At 45.7% G+C, this 13,067-nt stretch overlaps 1 protein-coding gene across 3 annotated transcripts in view; it reads left to right on the forward strand.

Annotated features, from left to right (window-relative positions):
* Fank1 (fibronectin type III and ankyrin repeat domains 1) overlaps window positions 1–13,067 on the forward strand; it is a 110,247-nt gene that overhangs the window by 87,349 nt on the left and 9,831 nt on the right. For all 3 annotated transcript variants that reach the window (XM_031388620.1, XM_031388621.1, XM_031388622.1), the window contains 4 exons: window positions 3,701–3,825; window positions 9,704–9,785; window positions 11,172–11,246; window positions 11,898–11,963. In XM_031388620.1, coding sequence (XP_031244480.1) covers window positions 3,701–3,825; window positions 9,704–9,785; window positions 11,172–11,246; window positions 11,898–11,963 — 348 coding nt within the window. The remainder of the gene's footprint in view (window positions 1–3,700; window positions 3,826–9,703; window positions 9,786–11,171; window positions 11,247–11,897; window positions 11,964–13,067) is intronic.

Consider the following 13,067-nt stretch of genomic DNA (forward strand, 5'->3'; position numbering starts at 1 on the left):
TTGAAAATGCTGTCTCTTTTCCACTGGATGGTTTTAGCTCCTTTGTCAAAGATTAAGTGACCATAGGTACGTGGAACCCAGGATACTTTTAATGGTGGATTTAAAGCATTTGCAAGTGGATCCAGGCTCAGGCTTGTGGTCCCAGGTGCTTGGGAGGCTGAGCCAGGGGAAGAGGGTTGTGAGAGGGGGGTCACTTGAGGCCAGGAGAAGGGGACCAGCCTAGACAGAATTCCAAGGCTTCATTTCAAAAACCAAAACAGAACAAAATTTGCCAGTGCACTAGACCTCTATTACCTATGGGGTATGAGTGAATGCTGACAACCAAGGGAGACTGTGTGTAGATTTGTATATGTACATGTGTGCACACCACACCACACACCCACACACCCTCACAGGCATACCCACCCATACCTTAGGCGACCAACTCTACCCAAACCATAGTGAGGATGATCACTTAGCAATCCAGCCTACCTCTTCCTAAGAATCACCTCCTCCAGTCTGATCCATTTTTACTTTCTAGATTATTACTTTTCAACCTGTGTAGTATTTCAGGACATTTATTCTGCTTGGTTTATATTGAGGTGAGTGTGTTTAAGTTTCTCACACTTGTCTGTTTTTAAAAATTCAAACATTTTTCTTTATTCCATAAGAACCATTTCTTTATTATCTTATATGGTTGTATAGCCAACTGTGTGTCTGTCTGCCTGTCTCCCAGCTGGCCTGTGATGGCACTGGCTTCTGCTCCATGGACTTTGGCAGGCGCAGTAGTGCTTCTGTTGGCTGGGAACTGGCATGCAGGATGCTTCCTGACTTTTTTTCTCCATCACTGCTTGCTACTGTCCAGTGGCTCCATCTTACCATGTGGCCTCTCTACAGTAGGGAATTAGAGCTCTTCATAGTGGCTAACCCCCATTGCACCAGTGTGAAAGCTACAGGCTTCTCATCATCCAACCTCAGCATCACCCAGCTCCCCTCCTGCCACCTTCCTCCCATTCCAGGGCACTCTGCCTGTGTTTCTGCATTGGTTGATGGGCTGGCCTTGCTGAACATGTGCCTTTTTTTTTTTTTTTTGGAGTGAAGAGGGATGGCTTTACAAATAAAAGATACTAGAATGGGGTTGAGTTTGCCAACAGAGGGCAAGGAACAGGGCCTGATAGTAGAGAGGTCTAATGTGCAGATTATTATTATTATTTTGGCTCTGTTGGACTTTGGTGCCTGAAGTAACTCTGTGGTGCAAGTTACTCATTTCTTCTGAAATCTCAATTTTAGATGAGCACCAAGGAGAAAGGGTCTTGGTAAACTTGGAGTTGGGTGATTTAGCCGGATATTACTGGGACATCTTTCCTCACATGCCTAGATCTGACACATCGGCGTACACTCTGCTTGAAGGCACATGAGCCTTTCATCCTGGGGCTGGTATCCTTTGAACCTTACTTTTTTTTTTTTTTCCGAGACAGGGTTTCTCTGTGAAGCCCTGGCTGTCCTGGAACTCACTCTGTAGACCAGGCTGGCCTCAAACTCATAAATCCGCCTGCCTCTGCCTCCCAAGTGCTGGGATTAAAGGCGTGCGCCACTACTGCCCGGCTGAACCTTACATTTCATTCTGATACATCTTGTCTGTCATAGAAGAGACCTTCCTTGTAGGATACCATGCAGCCCTTTCTTCCACCCATCACTCCTCACACAGGGGAGTAAGCTCAGGAGAAAATCAGACTTCAGGCTCTGGATGGGATGGGGATGGGAAGGTAAGGCCACTGATTCACCCAGGGTCTGGGTGGCTCTGGTCTGTAGCCACCCCTCTAATGCCACATCTTGGAGAAGAGGCTGATTTTCTAGTGAGCTCTGGGTATGAATAAATGAGGCTTTGAGTAATGGCTGAGGCCCATCTTTATTCTGCAGCTGTGTGTTCAGGTGAGCTTCTACAGGCCACAATGCTGACTCCAGGCGATAAGGTCCACAGAATGTTGAATGATTTAACTCGGCCTTGAGCTCATCTGGGTCTGCCTGGCCCAACACCTTGCAAGAAATGGGCATGGGATAAGTTTGAATTACATAGAACAGAACTTGTGTTTAAATATTTAGGTTGAGCACAAACATCCTTGAACAGTCAGTTTGCAAATGGTAATGTATGGCTTTGGCCTCTGCAGAAGCTCTGCTGAGGACAAGAGAAATGACAGAAAACAATGGTAAGCTTGCATGCATGGAGCCATGGGGAAGTATATTGAAAGGAAGAAAGCAAGAATGAAGTGAAGCAGAGAGAAAAAGAATTAGAGATAGTATGTTCCCTCATCAAAGGTCAAGCCTTTGAAGCACAAGCACAAACTTAGTTAGATATAGCATTGAAACAGGGATACTTGGGATCTACTTAAAGCCCAATAAAGATTTCTGATAGTAGAATGAAACTGAGAATTGTGTCATATCAGGAGCTATGATCCTGATACATACATATGTATCCTGTTCCCTTTAAAGGCTTGATATCTTAGAATGTGCACCAAAGCAGAGCCACCACCTTGGCTTCCCTCATAGCAGAGAACTGGCATTTCACCATACTTTCTGGTTCCAGCATCCTCTGAGAAGGCAAGGGTAGGGCAGCAGGCTAGCCACTGTACTGTTTTCTGGTTCTCATTTCCTAATTTGCTATCAGTTTGTCAGCCTGTCTACCTACTTGAAGACTACTTGAAACTCACATGTGTGTAATAATCTTTTAAATGTGAAACTTTGTCATCTGAATATGAATTTTATGGGTTAGTGTCATTTTTTTTTTTTTTTGAAGAACATGTGTGTTGTCAGCTGTGAACCAAGCAGAGTGTTATGTGAAACTTTTTTTGGGAGTATAAACAAATGTTTATTTACTCTAGAGAGCAAACTAGTGACCCACTATGGGAACAATTTTACCAAAGAGTAACTTGGTGAACCAATAAGATCGTGTTTTTTTTCCCCCTGGGAGGATGTGGGAGGGGCTCGGTATAGGAGCACGAGGACTCAAAGGCAGTTGTGTCAAAGGTACTGACTAATGAAAGCTGCAATCCTGAAGCTCTAGAGAAACTTTTAGGCAGTGCTATAGGTCAGAGAGTCTCTCCTTAGGAAGCTCAGGTGGTGGAAAAGTTCCTTTTCTCTTGTATCCAGGCTTGTGGAAATTCCTCCCCTGGCCTTCTGAATCTTACTGGTTTCAGGAATTTGCTAACACTTGTGAGTTGTTTGCTTCCAGAGACTCCTGAGCCTTCCCTATTCTTTTCTGGATGGAATGTTTAATTGCTATACCACACCTGGCTAGGCCAGATGGGATAAAGAGGTTACATGCCATAAAGGTATGGATCTGTGACCTGTCCATTTTTCCTCAAGGAATTCAATAAAGCAGGATCAGACTGATACTGGATTGGTGGAAGCATTCAAAAGAGTCACTTCCACCTGTTGTTACCTGCTGCTGGGAAATACTGCCTAGGTGACCTGGCATGCAGTCAAGGCAAAAGCTACACTATATAAAACTGAAAACCTGCTGTACACATGAAAAGATTTCCTTTGTACAATCCTCCCCCAAGCCAAAAATCTCACCTGCATTGCCGGTGAAAGGTTTTGAATACATATAAAACATTCCACCCTCAGACACAAACAACACCAGGCACCACTGTCAGGAAATGATATAAAACTAGGAAAAGACCAAGGTGGTCAGAGGCATCCTTGTTTGTCTCCATCTGTCCAGGGGTTATGCGACAAAGCACGTGGTTGAAGGCCTAGAACCAAGGACGTTGTACAAATTTCGACTGAAGGTCACCAGCCCCTCTGGAGAATATGAGTATAGCCCAGTCGTCTCGGTGGCTACGACCCGTGAGTATACTCTGCTCTATGCTCACCTCTTAGAGATATGAAAAACACAAAGCAGTTTAGAGGTAAAGATTGACTGCTTTCTCCTAGGCTTCACTGGAAGCAGAAACATTCCATTTGTGAGGTCTGTGATAATGCCTCCTTACTGCACGGCACAAGGAAGGCCAGCTATACTGTCCTGAATTGGGAGAGCTGGCTTGGTGCCAGGATTGTCCTGTCTGTGGGCATTTGGTACAGGGTAGAAGTTACCTTTCTTCGGCTGTGGGCCAGTAGGGATGGGCTGAGCATTGCCTTCTTACATGTGTTTACTCTACATGGCTTCCATGCATGTATGTGTCCTGTCTGTCACATACTTCTGGTTCCTTGGGTCCTGAAACTGAAGAAAAACATGATCAATATTTCCCCAGCTACAGGGAGGCAGTTCTCCACAGAGTTGGCCATGGAGGCTAGCCACATTGCCTCTGACAGCCTATGTTCTGTGGCCTGCCATCATGCCCTCCAGTTGACTGAAGATGATTCAGATTTTGAGCTACCCTACTGGTCCTTTGGTTGCAAGGATGGCAAGAGCTGCTTGGCTCTGGATGAACAGACTGAGAGTAGAGTTAAAGTGGGGGTGGCAGGGGGTGGGGGAGCTTCACCTGTGGTCCTAAGTGATGCTTAGCCAGCCATGAAACAGAATAATTTCATAGGAGGCATGCAGTAGTCAATTATACAGGTTAGGCAAGAGGGTCTGTTCCTTAATCTGGAGATGATGAAAGCTTTGCTTTTGCAGGGAAGATATTCAGTCCTGGAGTCCCAGGAGGGAGAGGGGGAGAGGGAGAAGGAGAGGGATCTAGCACAAGCACTTGGAGTACAGGAGGTCAAGGGCAGGTAAGAGTAGGCAAGGAAAATACAGGCAGAGAGCCTGCCTTTGAAGAAACTCTCCTGGGGACACTGGGTTGGATGGTATTGCAGGCAGCCTCTGCACTTCCTCCTGCTGCCCTGACCCCCTCTCCCCATCACCACTCCCCTCTCTGCTCTCACTGGACTACCCAGTCCCCTCTTCAGCCCACTGCCCATGTTCCATGGCCACAGTTGGCTCAGGGCTGATTCTTATGCTGGTTTCTCCTTCCCCTGCAAGGCTCCTCCCACTTTGAAGCACGCCCAGCACTTCATCCATCCTGTTATACGTATTTGCTCTTCCTTTTACTCCCATCTACACTGTAGGCTCCCGGATGGAGGGGTGGTGGGTCAGCCATCTCTCCTGGCAGGACTGGTGGGTAGATGATTAAGATTCAGTGGTAGAAGTAGGAGCAGGAAAAGAGACACACTTCTTTGGGGTTGGCTCCCTCTCATGTCTTGGGTGGGGACAGATCAATCTCTCACCAACTGGATGAGTACACCCAAGCCTAGCTGGAGAGGTGCACTGCTGGTTTTGCAATCAGCTTTGATGGGCTCCAAGTGACCTACTATTCTCTGAGCAACACACCTAAGCCAGCAAGGGGCTTCTCACTTTTTAGCCAGAGTTCACATAGAGGGTAGAGACCAGCCTGACCTTGCAGATCAGCTGACAAGGAGCATACCTGTGGCTAAGTGTGCTTCTTCTTGCCCAGCTGACTTCAGAGAAGCAGTTATAGATATCTGGCCAAGGAATTTGCCATAATAGTTCTATGAGTTTTGTAGGTAATTTAGATAAGACCTCTAAGGGGAGAGGGACATGCAGGTAGTGGCTATGCACTGGTGTGTGCTTCTGTTTGTGTGTATGTGGTATGTGTGGTGTGTGCATGTGTGTGTATGTATGTGTTATGTGTGTGTATATACATTATATATGTATATGTATATACAGAATGTGCGTGTACATGCATGTGTGTGTATGTATGTGGTGTGTGTGTATATATACATTCATATATATATGTATATACAGAACGTGTGTATGCATGCATGTGCATGCTTATGCTCATGCTATAGCACTCCCAAACAATGCACCCGACTGTTTCTCCGCTAGCCTCATAAGGCTATGCTCCGTGGAGGGACTGGGTCATCTTTGTTGGAGACAGGCCTCTGATTCTTCCCTTAGCCTATCTTGTTCAGTGTAGACTCTCTTAAGGAGGGAGAGATGCTAAGCAGAGAATTGAGAATGCTCACATTATACAGAGCAAGCAAAAATGCTTCTCTGGGCTGATGATTTGCATTCAGTTTGAGAGTGTTTTAATGAATCACAAAAGCCTGCACTTTGCTTGAATAAAGGATGCTCAGCCTTTTTTTTTCCTTCCCAGGTAAAGTACATGAGGCTCTTGTTTAAATGAAGCATGCAATTTTAATCAGTCAGACCCTTAAAAAGAAAGAAAAACAGCTGCTACTTGTTAATTGGCAAATATCTTCTCCAATGAGTCCATGATTTATTCACTGCTTTTAATAAAGACCCAAATTCCACCAAGGAAGGGGATATCCCATGCCACACACTCATGGGCACATCTGCAGCTAAATGACCCCAAGTAGAGTAAGATGGGCTTCTCAAAGTTCACCCTACCTACACCCCCCCAGGGGTGCCTACTGAGTGCACTGCATTTAACTCAGATGGGCTCCCTTAGAGCAGCCTCAACATGATGCCTGCAGTCACACCACTCAGAGGAATCCGTGTATGGTCAGAATCACCAAGGCTGGGGCTAGCCTGTTTTACATTCAGCTACACATATTGAGGCCATTCTCCTGGGCCAGGCCTGCAGAGTCTTGGAAAGCTCTTGGCTGGAGGAGTGGAGTATGTTGCTCATCCTGGAATTTCCTCTCTGATCTCCATGACTCCTGCCTATGAAGGAAGTAGAAGTGGTAGACAAAGGCCTTTTCATTCTGTCCTATGTTTGTGAAGTTCTAGTTCGCAGATTTTATTTTTAAAACTATTATTATCATTATTATTATTATTATTATTATTATTATTATTATTATTATCACATGTGTGTATGTGTGTGTGATAGCATGCATGTAGAGGTTAGAAGACAACTTTATGGAGTTGATTCTCTTTGTTTACCTTCAGGTGGGATTTGGGATGGCATTCAGGTTCCCAGGCTTAGGTAGCAAGTGCCTTTACCCTCTGAGGCACACTGCCAGCCCACCTTAAAAGTTTTTCCTGGAATGATCCACATGGTTCTAGTGGGATTCTCAATTTGTCACTGTCCTCCAGGGACAGCGTCTTGGAAGCTGAGAAGTACTGACTGAGCTAATGCTGAGAAGGACTCTCATAACGGACAAGTGGTTTTTGGTTCTTTTTGCTGGGATTCAGCAAGTATGGTGTATGAGAAAGGGTGCTGTTTTTCTCTGTCTTTGTGAGGAGGTCCATTTATTCTCAGAATTCCACATGGAGCTACCTTGGCAGAGTCAGGAATAGACACTACATTTATTTTAGCTGTGCCACAACACCTAGACATCATTGTTGCATACAGCCCTCAAGCTCATAAGCGTGAAATGAGCTTGTTTTGTTTTCTAATATCTTTGTACAACAGCATTTTCTGGTTAGGATGTACTAGGAAGCACCTTCATCAGGAAATCTTACTGTGCAGGGAGGTGGAGGAAAGTGAAGTGGAGGGCACTGCAGTGACGTGGAGCATAGTGCAGTGAGGTGGAGCACAGTGCATGAGTGTAGCATAGTGCTGTGGAGGGCAGTGCAGTGTGGTGGAGGGCAGTGAAGTGAGGTGGAGAGCAGTACAGTGAAGTGAAGTTCAGTGAGGTGGAGGGCAGTGAAGTGGAGGGCAGTGAGGTGAAATGCAGTGGGGTGGAGGGCAATGAGGTGGAGGGCAGTGAGGTGAAATGCAGTGGGGTGGAGGGCAGTGAGGTGGAGGGCAGTGAGGTGAAATGCAGTGGGGTGGAGGGTAGTGAGGTGGAGGGCAGTGAGGTGTAGGGCAGTGAGGTGAAATGCAGTGGGGTGGAGGGCAGTGAGGTGAAATGCAGTGGGATAGAGGGCAGTGAGGTAGAGGGCAGTGAGGTGAAATGCAGTGGGGTGGAGGGCAGGTAGCCAGTGGAGAAATGGGAGAATGCTACAGGTGCTTCTAGATCTTGCTCTGAATATCACAAGCCCCCCAATCACTGAAGCTTTTAGGCATTCACTTTTACTTGACACTTGTTGGGGAAGGCAGGGAGAGTTACATTTGTTTTAGATTCTGTACTTAAAAACATAGTAAGAATAGAAACAAACCCCAAATTGGTCTGATACCTCTGATACTCCTAACTGGTGACCTTGGACAGCCTAGCATCGCTCAGACCTGATTTTGTTGAAATCAAATGAACTTTCAACACTGCCGTGCCCGACTATACACAGGCAGCTGAATCTCGAGAGACACAAAAATGGACTCTTTTGTAGGTGACAGGCTACTTAATAGGCTTCTCTCCCTTTATGTAGAAGGAAGGAGGGAGGGAGCACAATCTATTTGGTTAGAAAATCCCCTGAAGTGTAGAGCCACACAATGGTCTATATAAGTGAGTCTACTTCAATGTAGCTGAGGTCTTCAGCCATGCACAGGTGACACACTAGCTCTGGTCAGGTTCTGAGTGATGGCAGACTGTCCTGTGGGTTACAAGTTACTAAGCAGTACTCTGGGTTCTTCTCTGCAAGATGTCAGTAGCATCTCCCAAGTTGTAACAACATAGATCTTTAGACATCATCAAACATCCCTGAGAGTATAAAGCCAGTTCAGATCTGAATCCCTTCAGTGGCTTTCAACCTTCCTAACGCTGGGACCCTTTAATACAGTTCCTCATGTTGTGGTGACCCTCCCAACTATAAAGTTATCTTGTTGCTACTTCATAGCTGTGGTTTTGTTACCGTTATGAATCATCATGCAAATATCTGATATGCAGGATATTTGATAGGCAACTCCCATAGGGATTGAGACTCACATGTTGAAAAACAGTGCTTTAGTGAAATCCCTAGGCTAGGCAAGACATTTATTAGACAAACATGGCTAGCCAGGTTCTTGGCTTTGAAAGCTTATCACAATACCTTGATTTGAATAAAGACCCCTGTGCCAACAAAGTCTATGGATTTTATTGATTGACCATCTATTGATATTACTCAGATCGGGAGCTGCAAACTAAGGTAGGTGGTCATTGTAAGTGTGGGAGTGGTGCTAGGCATGGTAAATGTGAGAGCATTACAGAGCACTATAGTAGACATTACTACTATAATGGTGTGTTTGGCATTTACCACTGCATCTCTTATGTAATTTTAAGTTCAGTCATGCTGATTTGAAAGGCATAGGATGTGGAGGAGTGAAACTACAGACTAGTGGTTGGAAGAGAGTATCTTCCCCTGGCCGGCAGAGTGGAAGTTGAGCCTGGTGTTTGCCTCCCCTTCCCACCTCTCAGATGGCATCCATACCCCTGTCACCGTGTCACTGCCAGCCACTGGCCCTTTCAATTTCCCACTGATCTTTTTGTCTTCTTAGGCTCGTTCCCCACTTGGAAGACTGCCATCTCCCTTTAAGGGTCTTCTCACATGCCCTCCACCTCCCTGTGGGTATGAAACTCATTTGCTTTCAAAGCTCAGAGAGCTAAGCAATTGAAATAGTTTAGCCACTAGATAAAAAGAAAGCAGTATGCTGTGACCGTTGCTGGGGTTTCCTTGGTCACAGGAGACATTGGGAAGGAGGATCCCAACAGTAACACTCACAAAGTGATACCTTACAACTTGAAGCTGTCCCCGTCCTTTGGGTCAGTCTGAGGTTTCTCCTAGCCCGTGAGAAACAGGTCTTTTCTAGTGAAAGAAATTGTTGAGTAGGACACAGGAGTCCTACTGACAGGGATAGCTCATGCCTTTGTGGAAGCGAAGGTGAACCCAGACCTCAGGAGGAAGAGTGAAATGGAACCCCCTCACCCTGCATTTGGATGACTATTCTCTGTCTGCTTTCTTTAGGGGAGCCCATAAGTAGCGAACACTTTCATCGTGCTGTCAATGTGAATGATGAAGATCTTCTGCTTCGAATTTTGGAAGGAGGGTGAGAGAGTGCAGCCAGCTTTTCTGTCTTTCTTCCAGTGCCCACTAGGTACACAGACAATACACGGCACAGCTTTATTTTGTTTTCCCAAACAAATTCTCCAGTACCTTCAAAAGCACCTCCTACATTTACCTCAGGTGCCTGAGCACGAGGTAGTGAAGTCTAGTTAATAAGGAGTCCTAGAGACCCCTGTAATGATATGGTTTGTGATTGCTTAATGAAAACTATAAAAGGAAATTACAGGTCTGGGCATCATGCTTTATCCCCAGAAGCAATTATTATCCTTTGATTATCTATTCCAGCATTTAGTACAGGTCAGTTTTATGCCTGCATGTAATAACTGGTGACCCCGGGAGTAGGCAAACCAGCTGCCTCGGAGACTAGAAAGTTGGTGTAGGACACTAGAGATGAAGTGTGCGGGGGTGGGCATGGGGGTGCATGGCTGCTGCAGGTATGATGTCTGAAGCTGCCCTCCACATAGAGATGTAATTGAGATTTTTTTGCAGCATGGTTTTGTGTACCTCAGAAGGCAATGGTTTCTGAACTGGGGTTTGGTAAGTTAATGAGAAGGGTTTCTACTCCTGCACAAACATCATGACTAAGAAGCAAGTTGGGGAGGAAAGGGTTTATTCAGCTTATACTTCTACACTGTTGTTCATCATCAAAGGAAGTCAGGACTGGAACTCAAGCAAGTCCAGAAGCAGGAGCTGATGCAGAGGCCATGGAGGGATGTTTCTTACTGGCTTGCTTCCCCTGGCTTTCTCAGCTTGCTTTCTTATAGAACTAAAGACTACCAGCCCAGGGATGGCACCACCCACAATGGGCCCTCCCCACTTGATCACCAACTGAGAAAATGTCCCACAGATGGACCTCATGGAGGCACTTCCCCAACTGAAGCTCCTTTCTCTGTGATAACACCAGCCTGTGTCAAGCTGACACATAAAACCAGCCAGTACAAGAAGGTTCTACAGAATGCTAACCTCCCTGGCTGACAATATGAGATGCATGTTCTTCCTCAGGGAGCATCATTACATAACTAGTAGAAAAGTAAGGAGTCAAGGGTAAAGCTGAGGTCTCTTATGGTGAAACTGAGTTGGTGCCATAGAGGCTTTGCTGGTTGCAGCTATTCGATGGAAAGACATGATTGTTTTGAGTAGAAGGAAGCTCCTGTTTCAAGTGAAATGACAATTTTTATTTTTTATTTTTTTATGAAAACTTGAACCTTTAAAACTATTAGGACATTGTAAGACAAGAAAAATGTAGTAGCCCAAGAGAAACTGACATTTCGGTAAAATGAACCATTTCCGCTCCCCACGGGCCCTGGAACATATGGTTAACTTCAGGATCAATGCCACAAATGACAGTCTCTTCTCTGCTTTCCTTAAGCCATGTCATGGTTGACGTGCCCAACAAGTTTGGCTTTACTGCTCTCATGGTTGCTGCTCAGAAAGGCTATACCAGGTATGGCTCTTCCTAGTCCTGAGTGAGGGGAGGGCTTCTCCTTTCCACAGGGCTGGAGCCAGCAGTGTGGCAGCGGCTTTCCCTTCCCCAAACCATCCATGCAATGGCTTCCATTCAGGTGCTTGTGCTGGGTTAGGCAGCTTGCAGGTGAGTTTGTATTTAGCCTCACTCCACATACTGACTACGTCTATGGACAGTCATGATTGGAATTTGAATTTCTTTAACCAAAGGTGAGTGAGGGGCACTTTGGGAGCAGACTTCCCCTTGAGGTTGCCACTGTCTGTAACACAGGACTGGCTACAAGTGCTGGTATCTTACTTTACAATCATATTTATATTTTAATTGCAACAATGCCATTCTGATAGAGAATAGAAATGTGTTCTCATTAAGGGTTTCTGTTTAATCCTATATTAAAAACAGCCTTTAAAATGACATGAGCTCTTTGTGCCATGTAGACAGACAGGTCTGATGAGTGACTCATGCAAGACTGGGATCCTGCTTTTGGTGGAGATCAGTGGGCTTCCTGTTCAACAGTGAATGGACACTGAGGAAGGTGCCGCGGGATGCCTTGAGTGTCAGGCTACGAAGTTTCATTGAGTTGCCATGTTCCCAAAGCCATTAGCTCACTACTATTAACTGTGTTTCCTTCAGGCTTGTGAAGATCCTAGTTTCCAATGGCACAGATGTGAATCTGAAGAATGGAAGTGGCAAGGACAGGTAGGAGGTGGGAGGTACCTCAGAGCGGGCATGGCTGCTGTTGTGTTACTAGACTGTACTCAGAGGGTTTTTTGCCTTATGCAGTTTCTCCAGTTTACCGGGAAAATCCCAAGAGGTGAGTGGGCCTCCTGGGAAGATGGGGTGACAAAGGCTGACTTGTTCATCTGTGGTTTTGTTCACCAGGTAAACCTGCCCAGCCTTCTCCAGCTCAGTAACCCATAGCTATTGAAATGGCACCCCCAGCTCTGGCCCAGGGGCTCTTGTTACATCCCAGCCTTCCTCTACTGCCCAAGGGCCAGGTGTTTGTAAAGCAGCGCCTTGCTGTGCTGGGGGGTTGCAGCACAAGTTGGGGGGTTGCAGGAAGAGGCTGAAGAAGAGTTAGGTACTCATGGACAGATGAAGGGACATTTTGAAATACTTCAGTGTCAGCTGTTGTAGGAATTAGAATGAACTACTTCAGCAGAACCAACATTTATTTGATGATGACTACATGCTAGGCACCATGTTTAGCACATGGCTCAAACAGGGAGACATACAATGCCTTTCATCAGTATGCTCATGAGGTACACTGAGTACAGAGGGTTGGGCACTGCACTCATAGACTCTGATCACATGCCATATTTTGCGTGTGCATGTGTGTGGGTGCATATTTGTATGGAAGTGGATGTAAAAACACACAAAAGCCTGAGTTAACTTAAGGTGTCACAATCAGGAGACATTCACCTTGCTTTTTGAGACAAGGCCTCTCATTGGCTGCTGGCTTGCTGATTCAGCTGGGATGGCTGGTTAGTTTCCAGCTTCCAGAGAGCCTCTTGTCTCTACCTCCACCATCAGTGATGAATAGGTGCATGCAGTCAGACATGCCTTTCTACATGAGTGTCAGAGATATGAACTCAGGCCCTTTGGATCACACAGAAAACACTTTCCCCACCAAGTCATCTCCATGACCCCAAATGTGGCTTTCTCTAGACAGAAGGCCTATCTGCTCCATGCCAGTGCAGTGGAAGATAACATTTAGACAACATTTTTTTTTTGAGTTTTTTTTTTAATTAGATATTTTCTTTATTTACATGTAAATTTCTCCTTTCCCAGTTTCCCCTCCAA

Source organism: Mastomys coucha, unplaced genomic scaffold (genome assembly GCF_008632895.1).
Source record: "Mastomys coucha isolate ucsf_1 unplaced genomic scaffold, UCSF_Mcou_1 pScaffold21, whole genome shotgun sequence".
Lineage (NCBI taxonomy): Eukaryota > Metazoa > Chordata > Mammalia > Rodentia > Muridae > Mastomys > Mastomys coucha.